Source organism: Rhincodon typus, chromosome 21, assembly GCF_021869965.1.
Source record: "Rhincodon typus isolate 14 chromosome 21, sRhiTyp1.1, whole genome shotgun sequence".
Classification (NCBI taxonomy): domain Eukaryota; kingdom Metazoa; phylum Chordata; class Chondrichthyes; order Orectolobiformes; family Rhincodontidae; genus Rhincodon; species Rhincodon typus.
In genome coordinates, this window is record NC_063352.1 from 8797486 (window position 1) to 8820221 (window position 22736).

Sequence of the window (22736 nt, forward strand, 5' to 3'; positions counted from 1 at the left end):
GTGGAGACCAAGAATGTGGTGGAGACCAAGAATGTGGTGGAGACCAGTTCATTGGGACATTCAAAAGGAAATTAAGCTGGTGACAAGGAGAAAGTTCGGGAATGGCACAGAGTAACTTGCTCCTTTGGTAAGCCAGTGCAGAGACAATGGTCCAAATGGTCTCTCTGTGTTGTAACAATTCTGCATTTCTGCGCTAATTATTAATTTGCAGCCAAACTAATCAGGGCTTGGAAAAGCATATTTTCAGAAATGCAAAAATATACAATAGGACAAGTCTTCTGTTATCATTCGAACGCTTCTACTATCAAGGACTCCTCTGCAGAACTATCAAAAATTTCAAATGTTGACATTTTTAATTTGTCATTGATTTTAAAGTGTACTGCAATATGAAGTGTATGACAACGTTATTTTCACACAATTTTCCAATTTTTATTCCTGATTAACTTCTGAGGCAAATACATTTTAAGAATATCTTCAACACCACTTGTTGACAACACCACTTGTTGATAGGTACTGAACATCAAAATGAGTATCAGAAATTTGGGCAGCAAAGACCTCTCCAAGTAGTTCCACTCCCCTTCCTGGATCTTTCTCCGTAGCTCTTCCAGACATCTTCACTACAAATATTTACACAATTCCCCTTTGAACGTTGCTACTGAATCTGCTTCCAGCATCTTTTCAAGAAGCGCACTTTGTCACACACCGTCTCACAATTGAAATAAACTGATTTTCTGAGCTAGAGTGTCAGAGGAGCCTCCCTACCAGTCCAGACAAGTTAATTCAGTCAGATACTGTACAGGTTTAGAACGTAGGACTGCTTTTTGGATTAATATAGATACATATTGGAAGCCAGGTTCTTTGCAATAAATATGAAGAGAAATCCTTCAATTTTAAAAACCTTTGTGGGGGAATGTGTTATACCAGAACGTCTGTAAAGAAAGGAACTGAAACAGCTATGATTTTCTGTGATCTTGCTGTCAATAGTAGTTAATAGCAGACCCAACCAGAGAGATAATTATGTCACTTTTATATTGTTCTTGAGTTTCAAGCTGCAATAACCTGAACGTGTCTTGCCACCTCAAAGTAAAATGACTGCCTTTTGTTCGACTGACAGCCAGGAAAACCCACATTTCATTTTCATGTTTAGCAGCCTGAGGCCAATGTACTTCAGGCCACCAAAATGCTATACTAGCAGTGGAGTGAACCAGACATATTTCCAGAACAACGCCTTTGGTTATCCTACAGTTGTAGCAGACCATTCTGTCTAGGTCAACTCTATGAAAGAGCTATCCAACTTGTGACCCACCCTTGACCTGTATATTTTTCCCAAGTACTTGTCCAATTAGCTTTTGAAAGTTACTTTGAATCTAGTTCCCCTACCCTGTCAATAAGTGCCTTCCAGATCAATATAACTTTTTACACTAGAACACCTGATTTTTTGGTTCTTTAGGCCATTGCGTCTGAGACAATCTTTGACTCAGAGGCAATATAGTAAGAATTATTTGTAACTTCTTTCCAGTGTTTGTGGAATGACTATTTGGCTTTAACAGTGTTTGAACATATGAACATAGAACACAAGAACCAGGAGCAGGAGTAGGCCATCTGACCCTTCAAGCCTGCTCCGCCATTTGATAAGATCATGGCTGATCTTTTTGTGGCCTCAGCTACACTTACCCACCCTCTCACCATAACCCTTAATTCCTTTACTGTTCAAAAAATTATCTATCTTAGCTTTAAAAGCATTCAATGAGGAAGCCTCAACTACTTCATTGGGCAGGGAATTCAACAGATTCACAACCTTTTGGGTGAAGAAGTTCCTCCTCAAGTCATTCCTACATCTGCTCCCCCAAATTTTGAGGCTATGCCTTCTATTCCAGTTTCACCCGCCAGTGGAAACAACCTCCCTGCTTCTATCTTATCTGCTTCCTTCATAATTTTATACGTTTCTATAAGATCTTCTCCCATTCTTCTGAATTCCAAAGAATATAGTCCCAGTCTACTCAGTCTCTCCTCATTAGCCAACTCTCTCTCTCAACTCCAGAATCAATCTAGTGAATCTCCTCTGCACCCCCTCCAGTGCCAGTACATCCTTTCTCAAGTGAGGAGACCAAACCTGCACATAGTACTCCAGGAATGGCCTCACCAGCACCCTATACAACTGCAACGTAACCTCTCTGCTTTTTAACTCAATCCCTCTATCAATGAAGGACAAAATTTCATTTGCCTTCTTAATTACCTGTTGTACTTGCAAACCAACCTTCTGTGATTCATGCACAAGGACACCCAGGTCCCTCTGCACAGCAGCATGCTGCAATTTTTTTTTACCTTTGCCCACTTATTTAAGTTATCTATATCCCTCTGCAAACTTTCAGTCTTCTGCACACTTTGCTTTACCATTCATCTCAGTGTCACAAACTTTGACACACTACGCGTGTTCCCCAACTCCAAATCATTTATGTAAACTTTACACAATGTAAACTTTACACAATTGCAGTACCAACAATGATCATGAGGCACACCACTAGTCACTGATCACCAACCAGAAAAGCACTCATTTATCCCCATCTTTGCTTCCTGTTGAAATGGAATTTTAAGAGTTTAAATCAATTATAAGGTGATTGATTATAATTCCCTTCAGTAAGAAATTCTGATTCATACAAACTGGTGATCCTTAACCTGGAAGCAATACCAATGTGAAAGAAGTTAAGATAAGGAAGCCATGTGGCCAGGCTCAGAAAAGAGCTGCAAACACAAAACAAGAGCTGAAGACAGTATGGGTTCAGCACAGAATTGCAGAAAGGGACAGGAAAAGGAACTCCGAATTCTTGTGAGAATCTGCAATCTCTCAGGAAAAAGACAGAAAAGGAGTCAGAACTTCTTGATGGCACCGTGCAAAATAGCTCATAAGGTGCAATGCCTTGAAGTCCATAGACACTGGCTGTTATACCAGAAGTGACCAAATTGTGAAGTGGGATGTTACTGGTTAGTGTGTTGGACCTTTAGAAAGTTGTAATACTAGGACTGTCAAGGGAGAGAGGGCGTGTAGAAGCGTGCCCTGCTCTTGATTATGAAGTTGGAAGGTGAAAGCTGCTGTTAGATTCACATCTATCCTGTGTGAATAAAGACAGCATACTGTAGAACTGTGTAGCTATGTAGTACTATATGTCTGCAAGAAGTACGGTGGCTATTTGTCATACTAGAAACATACCTTTATTGTATCAACTATTCAGAATGAAATTTACTGTTTCATTTGAAATATCACTTGCCTGTCAATTCATGTTTAATTTACATTGATCCTGGTTCATGTCAAAGTTATAAAAAGTGTAATTTCGTTGGCAATTTCTTCATTTGTGGTCCATTCAGTACATTTTAAAAAAAATTTTAAATGGTTTTCCCGTCGGTATTGTGACACCTTCAATTTGTGTTCACTGATTATTGACCCTTCTGCCACTAGAAACAGATTCTCTTTACTCACTATACCAAAACCCTGAATAGATTTTTCACACCTTTATTAAATCTCCTTTTACTGTTCTCTGTCCCAGCTTTGCATAACTGAAGTACCTAATACCTGGTGTCATGTTATTAATTGCCTCTGCATCCTGACCAAGGCCTTGATATATGTAGCAACTTTCCCTTAGCACCACTAACATCATGTAGCCATACCATAAGTCATTCTACTACACCAGACAATTACTTTGTAAGTGGCCAATTTACTGCAGCCACTTTCAACATACACAACTACACCCAATGCATGTTGCTGCTTGTTCAGAGGAAGAGAACAGGAGTGCAGTTCCACAGTTGAAGATTGTTTAATTCAATGTGTTCTCCCAATACACTGTTTATAAAATATCTGTCTTTAAGTGCAAACAACCTATCATTGTGTTGCAGGCACTGGTATCCACTTGGTGGTACTTACTTGTCATGTCCAACATTTATAAATTCAAGTTTCATTTTCAGTCTGGTCTGACTCTAAAATTCAGTTAAGACGAAAGCAAAATACTGCAGATGCTGAAAATGTGAAATAAAAATAGATGGGTGAAATACTCAGGACAGACAGCACTTGTACAGAGAGATAGCTAGAGTCAACATTTCTGGGCAATGACCCTTTTTCTCAGAACAGGGCAATGTTGGGGCTGTGATATGTTGAAATTGTTGTGTCCTGAACGCTGTAAAATGCCCAATTGATAAAGATATGTTAAACTTTGTTACAACAGTGTAGGAGACCAAGGACAGAGAGATCAGAGAGTGGAGAATTAAAATGTTGAGTGATCAGAAGCTCAGGGTCATGGTTGTGGACTGAACTGAGCCTCTCCACAAACCTAACACTGATTTGCACTTGGTCTTCACAGTGTAAATCATAAGCAGTGGTGACAGTGTAATAAAGTGAATGAAGTACATGTAAATTGTTTTTTTCAGCAGGAAGGAGTTGGTGTGAAGGGTGCAAGCAAAAGATACACAGGATGTATCTCCTGCGCTTGCAGTAGGAAAGCTGCAGTGGGGAGGAGAGTTGGTTGACAGGAGTGTGGTGGGGATGGTGACCAGAATGTCACAAAAGAAGTGGTCCCTTCAGAATATTGAGAGATCAGGAAAGAAGAAAATGCATTTGATAGCAACATCTTTCTGGAGATGGCAACAATGCCAGAAAATGACCCTTTGAATGTGAGGCCTGGTGGGGTGGATGATGTGGACACGTGAAATCTGATAGTCCTAGTAATGGTTCTGGGAGGGGTGGAGTATGAAATGACCTGGACAACATGGAGGGCCCAGTCAACCATGAAGAAGGAGAGTCCTTTGTGGAAGAAAAAAATGATACCAGAAGCAATGGTATAGAAAACGGCAGTCAAAATGGATGAAATGGAAATGAAGAAAGTGGGAGAATGGAATAAAAACCTTGAAAGAAATGGGAGGAAATGTAGTCAAGTGGCCAAATATCTCTATTTTGGTGTCTTAAAGAATAGGAGAGGGACAGTGTCCAATAGGGTCTTTGGCTCTGGAATGTGGTTCCAAATGTACTTTACAAAGAAGTTAAAGGGTCTCTTCTTGCTGCCGACTTTCATGGTCTTACATAAATGAGCATTCAGACAAATTAGTGCAATTCCATTCTATACTATAAAATAGACAACAATTTAATACAAATCTCAAAAACCACTAGGGTCATTTCAGGAAGCAGGAAGAATATTCAGCGCTCGCTACTAGAAAAGCAAGAAACTCCCCAATTTATAACAGAGAATTTCAAACAGAAAGGTGAGGCAAATGCTACACAAAGATAACTGGACATTTTTCAACCCAGAGGTCTCTTAACAAGAATAAAGCAGAATTCCAAATTAGCTATCACTTTGGCTTGCAAAATACTGCTGCTGTGGTCGGCAAATGTTTCGTGGTTTGTGGTTTGAAATCTGTAGCAACAGTAAAATAGTCTCTGACCATGGATATTTTTAATGCAAATCATCCTCTCTGACTCAGTTGCTAAGTAAGTCACAACACAAAATGAGTCATCGTAGCAACAGATTACAACTACTTTTTATCAGGCTGAATGGAAAATACCCTCAGCTTTCCCTTAACCAGGCACATGGCTGAATCCAACATGCCTTGATATCATGTACAATTCAGTTCACTATCAGCAGAAACGAAATAGGGTGCAACTTTGATACAATTCCATGAAAAATGTTTTAATGCCTTACTCAAATTCTCTTGCCATTAAAAACAAAATCTACTCCATAAAAAGAAGAGCTTGCACTCAGTACACTTCTGACTCTGTTGGTTCCACCTGATTGGATCAAACAGACAAATCGCATTGGTGTCTGCCAAATCTACCACACAAACAGGTATCGGCAGGTTTGCAGTTGTAATAATTTGAAGTCTCCCCACATTTCACACTGTAGCTTACTGCTGCAGAATTCCCTGTAACCATGGTTACATATGACAATTAATTACAACTACACTCCTTGAATTCAAATAATTGCTCTGATAACTAAATATTTGCAACTAGAAAATATACTGTGAATTCAATTATGGTTTAATTATGTTAGTGAAACAATATTTCGATTAAACTTTCATGCCAATTTTATTTTTTAGATTATGCTCTCTCTTAACAGTACAATTCATTAAGAAACTACCATAGTTTAACAAACAACAGGCTATGAATTTAATTAAATGCCAAATTCCACAGTCTAAGACAAACTTTGCCATTGTCTTAATACAGAAATGTAAACATCAGAACTTGCCAGGGGCTCTTGCACATTTATTCACTGAAAACAACATTAAACAATTAACACTGTTTCTTCATGGGACCTGATTGCTGTAATAAAGACAGATGATAGAAACTAATTTATTGATAAACCATGAAAGGTGTGTAGTAGAAGGCATAAAACGTCTTTTGGCACTGTAAGATTAACTACATCTTTCTATGCTGGTCTGCAGATACTGAGGGAGGGGCAGTGTTTTGGGAACATAAGTAAAATAACTCAGCAAAATCCAGAATTGTCAAAGATGTATCCATGAATATTAATTATATGCATATTTTATATACAGTTATATATTAATGCATTAATTATGTTAATTAACCACAAATATGTAATCTTTTGCACATTTCCCTCCAACACATGTCCCATTAGCTCTTTGGAATTATTCAGTTTTCAACTGTTTTCATTTCTGCATACAACTATTTATGACTATTAATTTTTGATCCATATAAGGTGGCTCACCAGCAACCTCTCCAGGGGAATTAGGAAAGAGCAATAAATGCTGTCCAGCCTATATCCCATGAAAGAATTAAAAAAAAATTCGTCTTCATAAAGGAATGAAGGAAACTCACTGACCTTCTCCCAGACCTCCTGCAGTCAGCTGCTAGCAAATAACGGAGAACAGCTGGAATCACTTGGCAATAAATTCTGTATTCTGAACGATAGTTCGTAGAATCCCTACAGTGTGGAAACAGGCCATTCGGCCCAACAAGTCCTCACCAAACCCCCGAAGACCATAACACACAGACCCATTCCCCCGTACTATGTTTCCCATATCCAACCTACACATCCCCGCTCACTACGGGGCAATTTAGCACAGCAAATCCACATTAATTGCACATCTTTGGACTGTGGGAGGAAACCAGAGCACCCGGAGGAAACCCACACAGACACGGGGAGAATGTGCAAACTCCACACAGACAGTCACCCGAAGGGTGGAGTCAAACCCATGTCCCTGGTGCTGTAAGGCAGCAGTGCTAACCACTGAGCCACCATGCCGTACAGTTTTTGCCCTAAGCAGCACAGCTACACTGAGAAACTGTGTTTGATTTCAACATCCTTTAGTTGCAGTCATTAGCAGCATCAAGATCCGCTGACGAGAAGCACCAACCATTTCCCGATGTTATTACCTGAGGACCCTGGTGAATGTTAACTTCAGTGTGGAAATTTCTGCACTCTCTCCAATTTAACAATATCTTCCTGCAGTAGGACAATCAGAACTCCTTCCCCCATCATACCTGCTCAAACCCTGCCCCCATTTGAATTGATTTATTATTGATGGATGTACCAAGATACAGGAGTTGGGACATCATGTTGTGGTTGTACAAGATGTTGGTGAGGCCACTTTTGGAGTACTGTGTCCTGTTCTAGTTGTCTTCCTATCAGAAGGATATTATTAAAATGAAGAGGGTGCAGTAAAGGTTTACAAGGATGTTACTGAGTCCAGAGGTTTTTGAGTTTAATGAGACGCTGGATAGTCTGGGACTTTTTTCACTGGAGTGTAAGTGGTTTATAAAATCATGAGGGGCATTGACATGTTGATAGCAAAGGTCTTCTCCCTAGGGTACAAGAGTTCAAAACTAGAGGGCATAGGTTTAAGGTAAGAGGACAAAGACTTGAAAGGCACCCAAGGGGCAACTTCTTCACACACAGGTCGTTCGTATGTGAAATGAACTGTCAGAGGAAGTGGTAAATGCAGGTACAGTTACAATATTTGAAAAACATTTGGACAGGTACATAAATAGGAACGGTACAAAACTCTGGTGCGGCCGCACTTGGAGTATTGCGTACAGTTCTGGTCACCGCATTATAGGAAGGATGTGGAAGCATTGGAAAGGGTGCAGAGAAGATTTACCAGGATGTTGCCTGGTATGGAGGGAAGGTCTTATGAGGAAAGGCTGAGGGTCTTGAGGCTGTTTTCGTTAGAGAGAAGAAGGTTAAGAGGTGACTTGATAGAGACATACAAGATGATCAGAGGATTAGATAGGGTGGACAGTGGGAGCCTTTTTCCTCGGTTGGTGATGGCTAGCACGAGGGGACATAGCTTTAAATTGAGGGGTGATAGATATAGGACAGATGTCAGAGGTAGGTTCTTTACTCAGAGAGTAGTAAGGGCGTGGAATGCCCTGCCTGCAAAAATAGTAGACTTGCCAACTTTAAGAGCATTTAAATGGTCATTGGATAAACATATGGATGATAATGGAATAGTTTAGGTTAGATGGGCTTCAGATTGGTTTCACAGGTCGGCGCAACATCGAGGGCCGAAGGGCCTGTACTGCGCTGTAATGTTCTATGTTCTATGTTCTATGTTTAGAGGGATATGGGCTAAACATAGGTAAATGGGACTAGTTTAGTTTGGGAAATTTGGTCGGCATGTATGAGTTGGACCAAAGGGTCTGTTTCCATGCTGCATGATTCTATACCACTGCCTAACCCAGAGAGAGAAATTTTCAAACAAACAATCAACTACTTCAAGAACCTGGAGGCAGAAAAATTGGTTCCTTTAATGAGAATTCTTGCCTCGTTGGACTCAGACAGTGTACAGCCTGTATTACATTTGAATTTCTCATCAATGGAGTGATTTTTAAAAACTTGGATATAAGAATAGGTTTACAGTCTCCAAGAATTGCAAACAGATAAGGCAAAACTTACAGAAGCAGTGCTACAATTTAAAATCTGTACTTTGCGACATTGCATAAAGGCCCTTTTCACAATGAGGACATACTGTAATTGCACAAATTATAGAATCATTTTCTTCCTGAGGTCCCCATTCTCAAGATCTAGATCTCAATAAACATGATTCATGCCAAGCGACATCAAGTAATGTCTAGATATACCAGCATGCCTAAGCTATAGGAGCCAACAATATCATAACTGCAATACTGGTGACTTGTTCTCCAGGGTTTGTCATGCCTCCAGCCAAGCTGTGTGAATATAATGACAAAACCGGCACAAAAGCGACAATGGAAAATTGCCAAATATGTCCTATTCACAAAGATCATCCAATTCATCAAATTACTGTCCCATCAATCTCCTCATTATTGTTAAAGGGATGGAAAGTGTCATCATCGACACTTACTCATTCAAATTGGGTTCTGCCAGAATTACCCCGCTGCAAGCATGAATGAAAAGCTGAAGAGGTGAGAATGACTGTCCTTGACGTCAAGGCAGCATTGGACTGAGTGAGGAAGTAGCTTGAGTAAACATGAAAGTCAATGGGAACCTGGGTCTAAATTCTTTATTGTCTGGAATTGTTGGAGGCCAATCATCTCAGCCCCAGGGCAATGCAGGAGTTTCTTAGGATAATGTCCTAGACCCACGATCTTCATCTGCTTCATTAAATAATCATCTGTCCAGCATAAGGTCCAAACTGGGGAAGCTTACTGTTAAGACAACAATTTTCAGTTCCTGAGGTCCCCATCCCCAAAATCTAGATCTCAATTGCAACTTCTGAGTCATGAAGCAGTCTGTGCTTGCATCCAAGGCCTGGATGGCATGCAGACTTAGGCTAATAGGTGGCAAGTAACATTTGAGCCACGCTAGTGCTATGCACTGAGCATCTCCAACAAGAGAAAGTCTAACTGCATCTCTTTGACATTCAATGGCATTACCATTGCTGCCAACTTCCTGGGGTTCAGAGGCTGGAATTTTACAGCGGATAACTTACCTTCTGACTTAGAAGCATACAGCATGGAAACAGACTCTTCAGCCCATCTCATTCAACTGAACTAGTCCCATTTGCCTGCATTTCACCCATATTCCTCTAAACCTTTCCTATCTATGTATCCGTCCAAATGCCTTTTAAATGTTGTAACTGTAACTCATTTCTGCCACTTCCTCTGGAATCTCTTTCCATATATGCACCACCCTCTGTGTGAAAAAGTTGCTCCTCAGGTCCCTTTTAAATCTTTCTCCTCTCACCTGAAACCTATGCCCTCTACTTTTGGACCCCCCTACCTTGGGGAAAAGACCTTGGCTACTCACCTTATCTATGTCCCTCATGATTTTACAAACCTCTATAAAGTCAACCGCTAGCCTCCTACGCTCCAGGGAAAAAAGTCTTAGCTTATCCAGCCTCGCCTTGTAACTCAAACTCTCCAGTCTTGGTAACATCCTTGTAAACTTGTTTGCGCCCTTTCCAGGTCACTAACATCCTTTCTATAGCATGGCAACCAGAATTGTATTCAGTATTCCGAACGTGTATGTCTTGTACAGTTCTAACATGATATCCATACTCCTGTACTCAATGCTCTGACCGATGAAGGCAAGCATGCCAAATGCCTTCTTCATCACCCTGTCTACCTATGATGCCATTTTCAAGGAACTATGTATCTGCACCCCTAGATTTTTCTGTTCAAAAACATTCCCAGAGCCATACCATTAATTGTGTAAGTCCTGCCCTGGTTTGCCTTACCAAAATGTAAAATCTCACATTTATCTAAATTAAACTCCATCTGCCATTCCTCAGTCCAGTGGCCCAGTTGATCACAGTCCTGTTATACTCTTAGATAATCTTCTTCACAGTCTACTATAGCACAAATTTTCGTGTCATCCGCACTTACTGACCATGCCTCTGATATTTTCATCCAAATTGTTTACATAAATGATGAGCAACAGTGGACCCAGCACCGATCTTTGAGGCACACCTGTGGTCACAGCCTTCCAGTACGAACAACAACCCTCTATCACCACCCTCTGTCTCCTATTGTCAATCCAATTTTGCATCCAATTGGCTAGCTCCCCCTGGATCCCATGTGGTCTGTCCTTACTAACCAGTCTACCATGTGGAACCTTGTCAAAGGCCTTGCTACAATCCATGTAGACAACGTCTACCGCTCTGCCTTCATCTATCTTCTTGGTCATCTCTTCAAAAAACTCAATCAAGTTTGTGAGACAAGATTTCCCAGGCACAAAGCCTTGCTGATTATCCCTAGTCAGTCCTTGCTTTTCCAAATGCATGTAAATCCTGTCTCTCAGAATCCCCTCCAACAACTTGGATGGAACGGGGACTCAGCGGTTAGAACTGCTGCCTCACAGCACCAGGGACCCAGGTTTGATTCAACCCTCAGGCAACTATCTGTCTGGAGTTTGCACATTCTCCCTGTATCTGTGTGGGTTTCCTCCAGGTTCTCCAGTTTTCTCCCACAGTTCAAAGGTGTGTAGATTAGGTGGACTGGCCATGCTAAATTGCCCATAGTGTCCATGGATATGCAGGCTAGATGGATTAGCCATGGGAAATGCAGGGTTACAGGGATAGGGTAGGTGGGGCTGGGTCTGGGTGGGTTGCTCTTTGGAGGGTCAATGTGGACTCGATGGGCTGAATGGTCTGCTTCCACATAAGGGATTCTCTGAATCTATGATTCCCAACATGATGTTGGGCTCACCGGTCTGTGGTTCCCTGGCTTTTCCTTGCAGTCTTTCTTAAATAATGGCACACATTAGCCGCCCTCCAGTCTTCTGGCACCTCACCCATGGCTGTCTATCAAACACATATCTCTGCTAGGGGTCCTGTAATTTCTTCCCTAGCTTCCATCAATGTCCTGGTATACGCTTGTTCAGGTCCTGGGGATTTATTCTAAGAAATTTGAAATTAACTCTCCAAAGCTTTTTCATTATCTAAAAACCAGTAGTCGGAGAGAGTGTGATGGAATCCTCCCCATTTGCTGGATGAGTGTAACTTTAACAATTCTCCACATGTCTAACACCACAACTGCTAAAGCAGCCTGCTTGGTTGGCACTACACTGACCATCTTAAATATTCACTTCCTCCACCGCCTGTTCATTGTGGCTGCATCAAAGCTTCTTCAACACTATGTGCCAAGCCCACAATCCCATAGCCGGTCTTTTTAACACACCGTCCTGCTTACACGCCCATGTGTCTGTCCTCAGCACGCTGCAGTGTTCCAGTAAATCTCAGCACAAATTGGAGGAACAACATCTCATCTTCAGACTAAACATTTTACAGCCTCTGGACTTAATATTGAGTTCAACATCGTCATGCTGTGAGCCAACTCCAATTGTTTCCTTTCTTTTAGCTCATTACATTCTGTTATCATGTTCTCTCCCCCCTCCCCCCATCCCAGTGGAAATGTCTTGTCCTTTCAAGGAGACACACCACTGTTTTGCCATTCTCACACTCCGATCACTTATTCTGAACTATCAACATCTTTCTTCCACCAGCACACTACCCCAACAGCAACCCCCTCCAAAACTATAACATAAATGCAGTCCCCTCCACACTTCATTTCAGCTCTGACGAAAAGTCACCCAGACTCGAAACACTACTTGCTCTCTCTCCATGGATGCTGTCTGACCTGCTATGATGTCCAACATTTGTTGTTTTCAGTACAGATTCCAGCATCTGCAGTAATTTGCTCCTGCAAACTCTACCAGCTGGAAGAACAAGAGCAGCAGACAGGCGGGAACACTACTATCTCCCAGTTATATATCATCCTGATTTGAAACTATATTGCTGTTTCTTCACTGTCATTAGGTTAAAATCATAACTAAATTCACAGCGTGTGAACCTTCACCGCACAAAGTGCAATCATTTAAAAGGCTGATTTGCCACCACTTTTTCAGAGGCAAATAAGGATGAACATTGATTCAATGAATGTTGAAATTACCTGTGACACCCAGATCTGTGGTTGTAACTACACCACATGGACTGCAGAGGTTCAAGAAGACAGCTCACCACCACCATTGCAAGGGTAACTAGGGATGGGCAGTAAGTGCTGGCTCAGCCAGTGATGCCCCCATCCCCTGAATAAATAAAAAGATCTCTTGAATAAATAAGAAATATATGATGATTGGGCAAGATATAGTAAGATGGGACCTGGTAGTGTAAAGCATGACCACTGCAAAGATCTGTAAGGCCAAATAACCCTTTTTAGTCCTGTAAAATTAAATGTAATTCTATGGAAATATTTTTTCCAAACCTTGTTACGTTAGCAAGCAACAAAACAGCCTCTGAATGGACAAAACCCATTACACTTTCTAATTTAGAATTTTCTCCTTCTATACTAGGCTCCACAATAACCACACAATGATAAAAACTGGAGGAAACTACCATGTGTAGCAATTTTCGATGCATATTTTCTCCATTTCGCAACAAAGTGTATATTATTGTTTGATAACAACCGACCAGGACTATTCTTCCCCTACCCTCCTTCACTAATGCCACAAAAGGTTTTGGAACAAGTCTGCACCATTGTGTCTTCCCCAGTACTCCTCCAGTACAAATTGCTGAAATACTTTGCTATATTTTCTTCCTTAGCAACACTTGTCGTCAAGTGTGGTTAAGTCACGGAAATAGGGTGGAGAATGCAAGGAGCCCATTACATTGCGAGGTTCACATATGTGGTCAGTTTGTCAGCACTTGCAGTATTTTTGGAAAGATGCATAAAACCCTGCAATTTTGGGTGACTGCCAGGAGGGATTTTACTTTAAGCAGAAATTCTTTCACACACAATCACGCTGATGAATCACTCAAATTTATTCCATTATTTATTTTGCAATTTGGGAACAGTTCAGACAGCAAAGTCATGATGTGGGAGTGGAGGCAAAGGCTTCTTTCTGCAATGACAGATCAAATATGCATTTGCTTACAGTCACTTCAGGGAGAGGAATGCATTTTTCCCACGTGTTTCAGAACAAATCTTTCTTGCAATCCTAAGTGTCTACTTTTCTTAGCTGCCAACCTAATCTGTACACTCTTTCCACCTAGAATAAATTTTAACAGCATGAGGAGGTAGTCCCAGTAACCAGAAGAGAATCACCAAGATGCAAATGTATAGGCAATGCCAGTTCTCATTAAAGCAATCACAAACACAGAAAAGGCCTGAACACACAATCACAATTCCACCAGTGAGGAAGATTAAAACCATTTTGTTTAAAGGATTAGCATTCACTCTGGGGAAGCTTGCCAGTCTCTGCGTTCAGTTTTATTACTGGGAGTTAAAGACATACCCACTGATGGCAGCACAGGAACAGGAGGAAGCCATTCAGGCCTTCTAACCTTTTCTATCATTCAATGAGATCACGGCTGAATTGCATTTTAACCCCATCAATCCCTTCCTTTGTTCCATTCCCTTAGCTAACAAAAAACTATCCATCTCAGATTCCAAATTATTAACTTAGCTACAACAACTTGCATTTATACAGCCCCATGGCACAGCAGGAAAGATTGGCATGGATTAAGAGGGCTGGTTCATGGTCAAGCAGAGGAACGAGAAGTTGGATGAAGCCTTGTAGTTTACAAGTGCTGACAAGGCAAGGCAAGGCAAAGTTTTTTGAGCAGATTTGAAGGTGAGAGGGACATGATCTGAATAGAGAGCAAAAACAACAATAACAGCTAATATTCAAGTCAGGAGGAGAAGTTCTGTGGCTAGCAGTATGGTGGGAATAGGGTCAAGGGAGAGGAGGTGGGTCTCATGGGCAAAGTCTTTCTGAAAGGAGAAAGTAGAGAAGGATGCAAGGTTCAGGTTAGAGTAGGGGAAACCTTAGGAGCAGTTCAGAAAGAAATCCTCAGAGACAATTGGTAGAATTGTCTCATCCTTAGTGACATGTTCATGAGCTCCTAGCACTTGTTTGAGACAAGGGCAGAGAGGTAGGAGAGAGGGGTTGAAGAAAATGGTTTGCAGTGGAGAATAGAAGTCAGGAGCTATCTTTGGATTTCAGGATGATTCTGGAGTTACAAGCAGTTTGACAGACAAATAGCAAGATCCAGTAGTGCCTGTGAGGTCCACCCAGACCTAGCAATCAATGGAGAAACCAGTGGTAACAATGTGTATAGAAGTCGGGATGTCATGTTCTAGCTGTGCAGGAAATTGGTGAGGCCACTTTTAGAATAGCGTACAATTCTGGTCACCTTCCTATAGGATGGATGTTGTTAAATTTGATGGTGCAGAAATGATTTACAAGGCTGTTTCTGGGATGGGAGTGTTTGAGTTAAACAGAATGGCTCAATTGGCTGGGGCTTTTGTCCCTGGAGTGTCAGAGGCTGAGGGGTGGCCTTACAGAGGTTTATAAAATCATGAGGGGCATAGATAGGATGAACAACCAGAGTCTTTTTCCTAGAGTGGGGGTGGGGTAGAAGGCATAGCTTTAAGGTGGGAGGAGAAAAATTTAAAAGGGACTTAAGGAGCAACTTTTTCACGCAGAGGGTGGTGCGTGCATGGTACGAGCTGCCATAGCAAGTGGAGGTGCAATTGCAACATTTAAAAGGCGTGAATGGGTATATGAATAGATAGGAAGCGTTTAGAGGGATATGGACCAAATGCTGGCACATGGAACTAGGTCAGATTGAGATTTCTGGTGGGCACGGACGAGTTGGACCGAAGGGTCTGCTTCCGTGCTGTATGACACGGTATGCTTAAGTCTGTGTGATTTGCGTCTAAGGGAGTAGGCTTCAGAGCAAACCAATGGAATGACCGGAGTGAGACAGAGAGAGGGTAATGCTTTTAATGTAGACAAGGGAATCAAAGGTGATGTTATGATGAAGCAGATCAGCAGCTGTAGAAATGTCACTGTGAATAGAGAGGCAAAAATAAGACGGTTGGAGATTTGAAAGTACAATTAGATGAATAAAAGGAGAGAGAAAGGGAACACAGTAGCAAGGACATTAGGCTGATGCAGCAGGGGAAACGAGGGGATGAGGAACAAGCTAATATCTACTAGGTTTTAAAAGTCTTCAGGAAATAACACTCCCTCCTGTTGGAAGTTGCAAAACGAAGAAACAAATGTAATGAAACTTTGACTCTCTACCTGCTTACAGTCATCACTCGCTATTCCATGGGCTAAGTGTGCGCTGAAAGTGCTCTTGCCAACACCTCCTTTTCCAGATAAAACCAGAATTTTATGCTTAACAGATGCCATCTTCTCCTTAATCTCCTGAATAGCTGCAGGGAAAAAAAACAAAAGAAAGGAATTTCACATTCAGGAAAGTATCCACGTTAATTAGCTAATGGTGAGCAAAATTACTCTTTAAAATGTACCTGGATCTGAAGCTTTGGAGGCACCTGAGGCACAGAAAGCTTGATTCGGACAGCCCTGGCAAGCTGAAGCTTTACCAGCATTATCACTGCCTGTTCCTGGACAATCTGGAACATAATAGAAGAAAATATATAAAGCCACTGATAAACTACAAGCAATAAGTAACATCAATTAGTATCTTGAAAAACTCAGCAGGTCTGGCAGCATCTATGAAGGAAAAAACAGAATTAACGTTTTGGGTCTGGTGACCCTTCCTCAGAACACAGTTCTGAGGAAGGGTCACCGGAACCGAAACGTTAACTCTGATTTTTTCCTTCACAGGTGCTGCCAGACCTGCTGAGTTTTTCCAGCAACTTTGTTTTTGTTCCTGATTTACAGCATCCGCAGTTCTTTCGGTTTCAATTAGTATCTTATTGTGAGTGTCAGAGTATTGGACAGTGAAAATAAACTGATCGGAAAGGATAGAGATGTGGGCTCAGAGTATCCGCTGGCCACTAGGTATTTCAGCATAGATGGGAGTTGCACATAGGGATTCTGCGGAATCTCCATCATAGGAGACTCTGAAGGAACTGCGGCAGAAACTGAAGATTTCATTCAGCAATGTCTTCATGGCTAGGACCTTTTGAAAATAGCCAATTAAATCAGAGAATTTGAAGGGTTGCAATAAAATGAAGTAGAACAGTTGGTCAGAAAAAGTTAAGATTATGAAATACATAGTCTAACTCCTGAATAGTTGACTGACCCATACTTACCTCAACCACTCCCAAGCAACATAGACTCCTACTACCCCACCCCCAACCCCGTGCTCCCTCTCCTTTCCCCACTCTGGACCCAACACCTCCCATTCCCTATCACCTGACCTGACACCTCTTCTTCCCCCACTCGAGATCCACACCACACCCCCATACCCAGTGAAGAATTAAAAAGGCAGGGAATGTGAAGATCCAGATCAGTCCTGCCGACAAATGGAGGTATTCTACAATGTCCAATATGTGTTTGGTCTTTCCACTGAAGAGGAGACCATTTGGTGATCAGCAAATATGCAGTGCTATATTTGAAAAATAGAGGTCACTTACTGTTTCATCCAGGGGATGTGTGTGGGGACGTGGTCGTGGGTTGAGGTAAAAGGGCATACAGTGCATTTCCTGCACTTGCACATGAAGTGCAATGGGAAGAAAAGATGGTGTTGGGGGTGACTCTGGAGTTGGCAGGGACATCGCAGAGGGACTGGTCCCTTCAGAATGCTGAATTTCTTGGCTAACAACAGTCAAAGGTAATCGGGTTGGCAGGAATTTGGAAGTTACGGCCAAGAACTTATGAGCGGCGGAGCAGGCTGGAGGGGCCAAATAGCCTGCACTCACTCTTATGTTTGTAAGAAAGGTGAAAAGGAAATATGTGGCATCATGCAGGAGGTGATGGAAATGATGGAGGATAATCTATTGATTATAGAGACTGGTGGGAGAGGAAGGTGAGGGTAAGGTGAACTTTATCATGATCTATGGGGAAAGGACAGGTTAAGAATTGAAATGTTGGAAATGGAATGAATGTGGCTGAAGGACCTGTCAACTAGTGTATCATGGAATCCTTGGTTAAGGTGAAAGGATGATGCATCGGATGCATTGCTGTGGAACCGGCATCATTACAACAAATGCAACGGACACAAAGAAATTGGAAGAATGGAAGCAAGTCCTCAAAGAAAGCAGGACCAAGAAAATGTACATTCATCATAGCTTCGGAAGTCGCTGGGCTTATGGTGAGTATAGATTGATAACCTGGTCTGAGAAATGGAGATAGACAAGTTGAAAGTGAAGAATTAGAGATGGATTATTTGAAGAAAGGGTGAAAATTGGAAACCAAGTTGATTCAATTTTCTTATTCTGGGTGAAGTGAAACAAATAGTAGTGGATGAGAACTGAATGGGCCTAAATCCAAACCAGAAGTGGAGGCCTCTCAGGCTCTCTTCCTGTGCATCAAGGAGATCCACCAGATTTAGGGAGGTGATGGCCTAATGGTATTATCACTGGACTGTTAATCCAGAGACCCAGATAATGTTCTGGGGGCCTGGGTTTGAATCCTGCCATGAATTCAACTAATATCTGGAATTAAAAGTCTAACAATGACCATAAATCCATTGCCAATAGTCAGGAAAAACCCATCTAGTTCACTAATGTCCTTTAGGGAAGGAAACTACCATCCTTACCTGGCCTGGCCTACCTGTGATTCCAGACTCACAGCAATGTGGTTGACTCTTAACTGCCCTCTGAGCAATTAGGGATGGGCAATAAATGCTGCTTGGCCAGCGACGCCCTTATCCCATGAATGAATAAAGAAAACATAAACCAGTCAATCTCCCATTATGCTCCACATGATATCAGAATGCGTTTAGCTTTAAGATGAAGCAACATTAGAAATCAGAACATTCAAGCATAGCTCAATCTCCATTTTAATTTCTATATTTTGGCATTCATCTTATTTTTCCAATGACAAATTACTATGTCTACATTTATATTGCAGGCTGCCAAGGTAAATTCGTTAAATTAGAATTGCAGCATTCCAAGAGTAAGTGTGTCTGAAGCACCTCCACAGGGTCTAATGAGAAGGGAAAGAATGTAAAGATAATATGTAAAATTAATAATATACGTAGGCAGTTTTCATTCTCAATGTGGATTCAGGAATTTATAACAAAAAAAATTAATAAGAGGTACACATACACATACTTTTAATGTTGTATGAGTTTGTCTCTTTTGCCACCCAGCCCTCAGCAGATCGTCTCCTCCCTTAACACCTATTATCTCTATCAACTCCCACTTCCTGCTCACAACCACCACCTCAAGGGCAAATAGGGATGGACAAGAATGCCAGCCAGCAACACTCACATCCCATGACTAAATAAAAAGAATCACAGTTTACACTTTCAATGATGTATAATCTCTCGTCTTTATAATTTAGCTGCCTGCCCTCATTCCCTTCCTCAATCATCCCCTATTTAACATATCTCTTTCCTGGCAATCACTCTCAAAAGCTCCCACATTCAATAATGTTTCACCCAGTTGCTCTTAGCTCTGGTTCTCATTCTTTCTATTCCTTTTCTCTCTCCCTCAATGACTGATAACTTTGTAATTTCACCATCCCTTCTGCATCTTTTCCTATGCGTCTGCCTTCTAATGATATTGCTTTTAAAACTCAACAACTTCAAAAATATTCGAAGAAGAATCAGGAAAGAAACCAAACATCTTCCTATGCAAGACTTTGTTCCTGGACCATGGATTTGTACAAGCTAGAATCTCAGCCTCAGTATAATCTCTTAGTAACACCAGCGATTGTTTTCGTCAAATTACAGATGAGGATAATTATTTGGCACTAAAACTAAATTGCTCTTATTCTGTTGATAATGGACAGTAGCATGAGAAAGGATCACTTCTCATTTTCTCCGCTTAATACAATATTTGAAATTTTCACAACAAAGTTGCAGGTATGTCATTAGCACACTCATTTTTCTTCAGTAAAATACGTGTCCTCTTTTCTAAAAGTCTCCAGATAAATTTAACCTCAATTATTTTTATGATATATTCCCTACTCCTCTTTAAATTATTGGGAAGTGGTAGAAACTGAAGACAATATTAGATCAGAAAAGGTACCTGCAAAACACTGCAGAATATATATGCCCTCTAATGCTCAGACAGCACAATCCAAAATCATTCACAGAATCAGACAGCTAGCAAAAATAAACTTCAGGTTCTTTTGAAACAGACTGAAACATTCAAGCCAGAATTGCAATGGGGGCACCAAAAGACAACTCAATGCATACATTCAATCACTTTCATTTGAAAAAAAAGTCATATTTTGATTAAACTCATTTTGATTAAACTAAATAATTGCAGCTGATGGCAATCCTACACAAGTCAAATCACAGTGTGAAACCTGGCCTGATAGACCTTTTGCAATTTGGTTACCACGGTGGTCAGTGATTGAACATATTCACATGAGGCTGACAATGTACTTTTAACAAAAGAACATAAGTTTATTATGCAAAATATATTTTCAATCTAATTCGGAAAGATCTTACAAGCAGCAAAAGATTCAACCATTCTCCCCCAACAATATGCTTTATTCTCAGCCCAATGAAATATCACTCCTATCTTAATTCTTTAAATTCTTACTCAGCTGATGAGGTCACAAGTGCCTCCTTTCAGAGATGTGATTCTCTTCCTGTGTCACACACAGGCTAAACTCACTTCATTTTCTCACTGAATTCTATGAGATAAACACTCAGGTTTTTTCACAGTTATTTTGATGCTGCTAAACAGCATATTTGCATTGGGATCTTTTCCTCAGAACTGGAAGTGGTTCAAGCCTCTAAAATTTTTTTCCTTTGGATCCTAAAGGATCAACTAAGTCAACACTCCAGCAATTATCTCAGTATATGCCTTGCCTATTAATTTTGCTTGCCACATGATTTCTAGAAATGCTGTTTTAACACACTGCTGTTAAAAAAAATTTCTGACTTGTTAAAACAAAACAAGTCATCTTCACAGAGCTGAAAGCGAAAAACCCATTTCCCTCTATTTTGAAACCTAAGTTTCCAAATAATAATGATATACTCTAAACTTTTATCACATCAAGCTTTAGAAACTTCAGGTGCTGAAAAACGAGGTTTTTTTGAACAATTTGTGGAAATCTGGTGGAAAAAAGAAGACTAGTTTAAAGGAAAATCCATTTTCATTATTGAAATGGGAATTGATATTTTGCACATTATAAGCCTCAAACGAAGATAATAGTGATATATTTCACATAACATTATACATGATGAGGTGAAGGATATGATGTCTTACACCATGTGCAATATATTGTTAAAACCAATGGTGATGGAAAGATAGATAATATTTTTATTGCACAGTTTTGTGCATGCTCTATTTGAATTCAATAATTGCACACAATTATATGGAAAGTGCAAATTGGCTGCTTATATTATTACTGTAAATTTAAGCATGTGAGTTAATGTTATCTCACGTTTTTTTAAAAAAAAGGTCTACGGTATGAAGGTATTCAGGAATGGAGATCAGTACAAGATATTATGTCACATCCAGAGAGACAAAAACAGCCAGTTCCACCTCACCAATCCGTGTTAGCGTAAATCTTCAACACGAACCGTAGTCAAAACACAACAATTTTATTTCACTTAAACTTTTGGATGCTAGAATTTTCCATCGTAGACAGAAAAATGTCAGATAAAGAGTTTATAACTCTCCCTTCCTTCACCCTATTTATACATGTCAAATTCACCTCTGCTTTAATTTTTGATAGTACTTTTCACAGTCTCATAACCGTTTATGTAAAAATACTTCTCCTGCCTGACAGAAATCTCATATTTAATCTTAAGTGAACATTCCTTGCTCGTCGACTCCCCACTACTCTAACAGCTTTGTGTCATCCCTTTAATCTGTCTCACCTTAAATTGTCCCTTAAATTCCCTTGCACTAATAAAAAAAAGCAGCAAGTTTTCACACCTTTCTCCATGTTTGCATTTTATCACAGTGGATAGTAGATCAGATTGGCTTTCCTAATGAATAAGATGTTTTTTTGGTTAGAAAATGTCTTTGAAATTAACCAAAGAACTCCTTAAGTATGTTGAATAATTTCCTTGTCCTTGTAGATATTTTTAATCAATGTGTTTGGGCATATGATGAAAATTAAGGATGCGCAAGAGCCAGAAATGAAGGAATAGTGAGGTCTTGGAGGAGTTGTAGGCTTGGATGAGGTTACAGAGATAAGGACAATGTGGTCATGGAACGATTTGAATTGTAAAATGGACAAGTTGACAGAGGAGGTTGAAAATACAACAAGCAGTATCAGATGATAGGTAAATGAGATTTGGAGCATGCTCAGAAAGAGTCAGGAGTTCGGACAATCTGAGATTTATTGAGGGAGACCAATTGGGAGTCCAGCAGTCGAGTAATCAAATGAGTAACCAGTCACCATCCCAGGGTAAGCGGCTGTTATTGATTCTGTTCATTCCCCAGAGTCAGTGACTGACCCTCACCCTCTGACCGTCCCCAGGGTCAGTGACTGACCCTCACCCTCTGACCGTTCCCCCGGTCAGTGACTGACCCTCACCCTCTGACCGTTCCCCCTGGTCAGTGACTGACCCACACCCTCTGACCGTTCCCCCTGGTCAGTGACTGACCCACACCCTCTGACCGTCCCCGGGGTCAGTCACTGACCACCACCCTCTGACCATCCCCCTGATCAGTCACTGACCCCCACCCTCCGACCGTTCCCCCTGATCAGTCACTGACCCCCACCCTCTGACCATAGCCAGGGTCAGCGACTGACCCTCACCCTCTGACTGACCCCCACCCTCTGACCGTACCCAGGGACAGTGACTGACCCCCACCCTCTGACAGTCCCCCGGGGTCAGTGACTGACCCCCACCCTCTGACAGTCCCCCGGGGTAAGTGACTGACCCCCACCCTCTCACCGTCCCCCGGGGTCAGTGACTGA

At 41.1% G+C, this 22736-nt stretch overlaps 1 protein-coding gene across 1 annotated transcript in view; it reads right to left on the reverse strand.

The window, feature by feature from the left end:
- The window catches only part of nubp1 (nucleotide binding protein 1 (MinD homolog, E. coli)), a 62172-nt gene that overhangs the window by 39108 nt on the left and 328 nt on the right, over window positions 1-22736 (reverse strand). Inside the window, exons 2-3 of the mRNA XM_048609306.1 lie at window positions 16238-16342; window positions 16008-16141 (exon numbers count right to left, since the gene is read on the reverse strand). Coding sequence (XP_048465263.1) covers window positions 16008-16141; window positions 16238-16342 — 239 coding nt within the window. The remainder of the gene's footprint in view (window positions 1-16007; window positions 16142-16237; window positions 16343-22736) is intronic.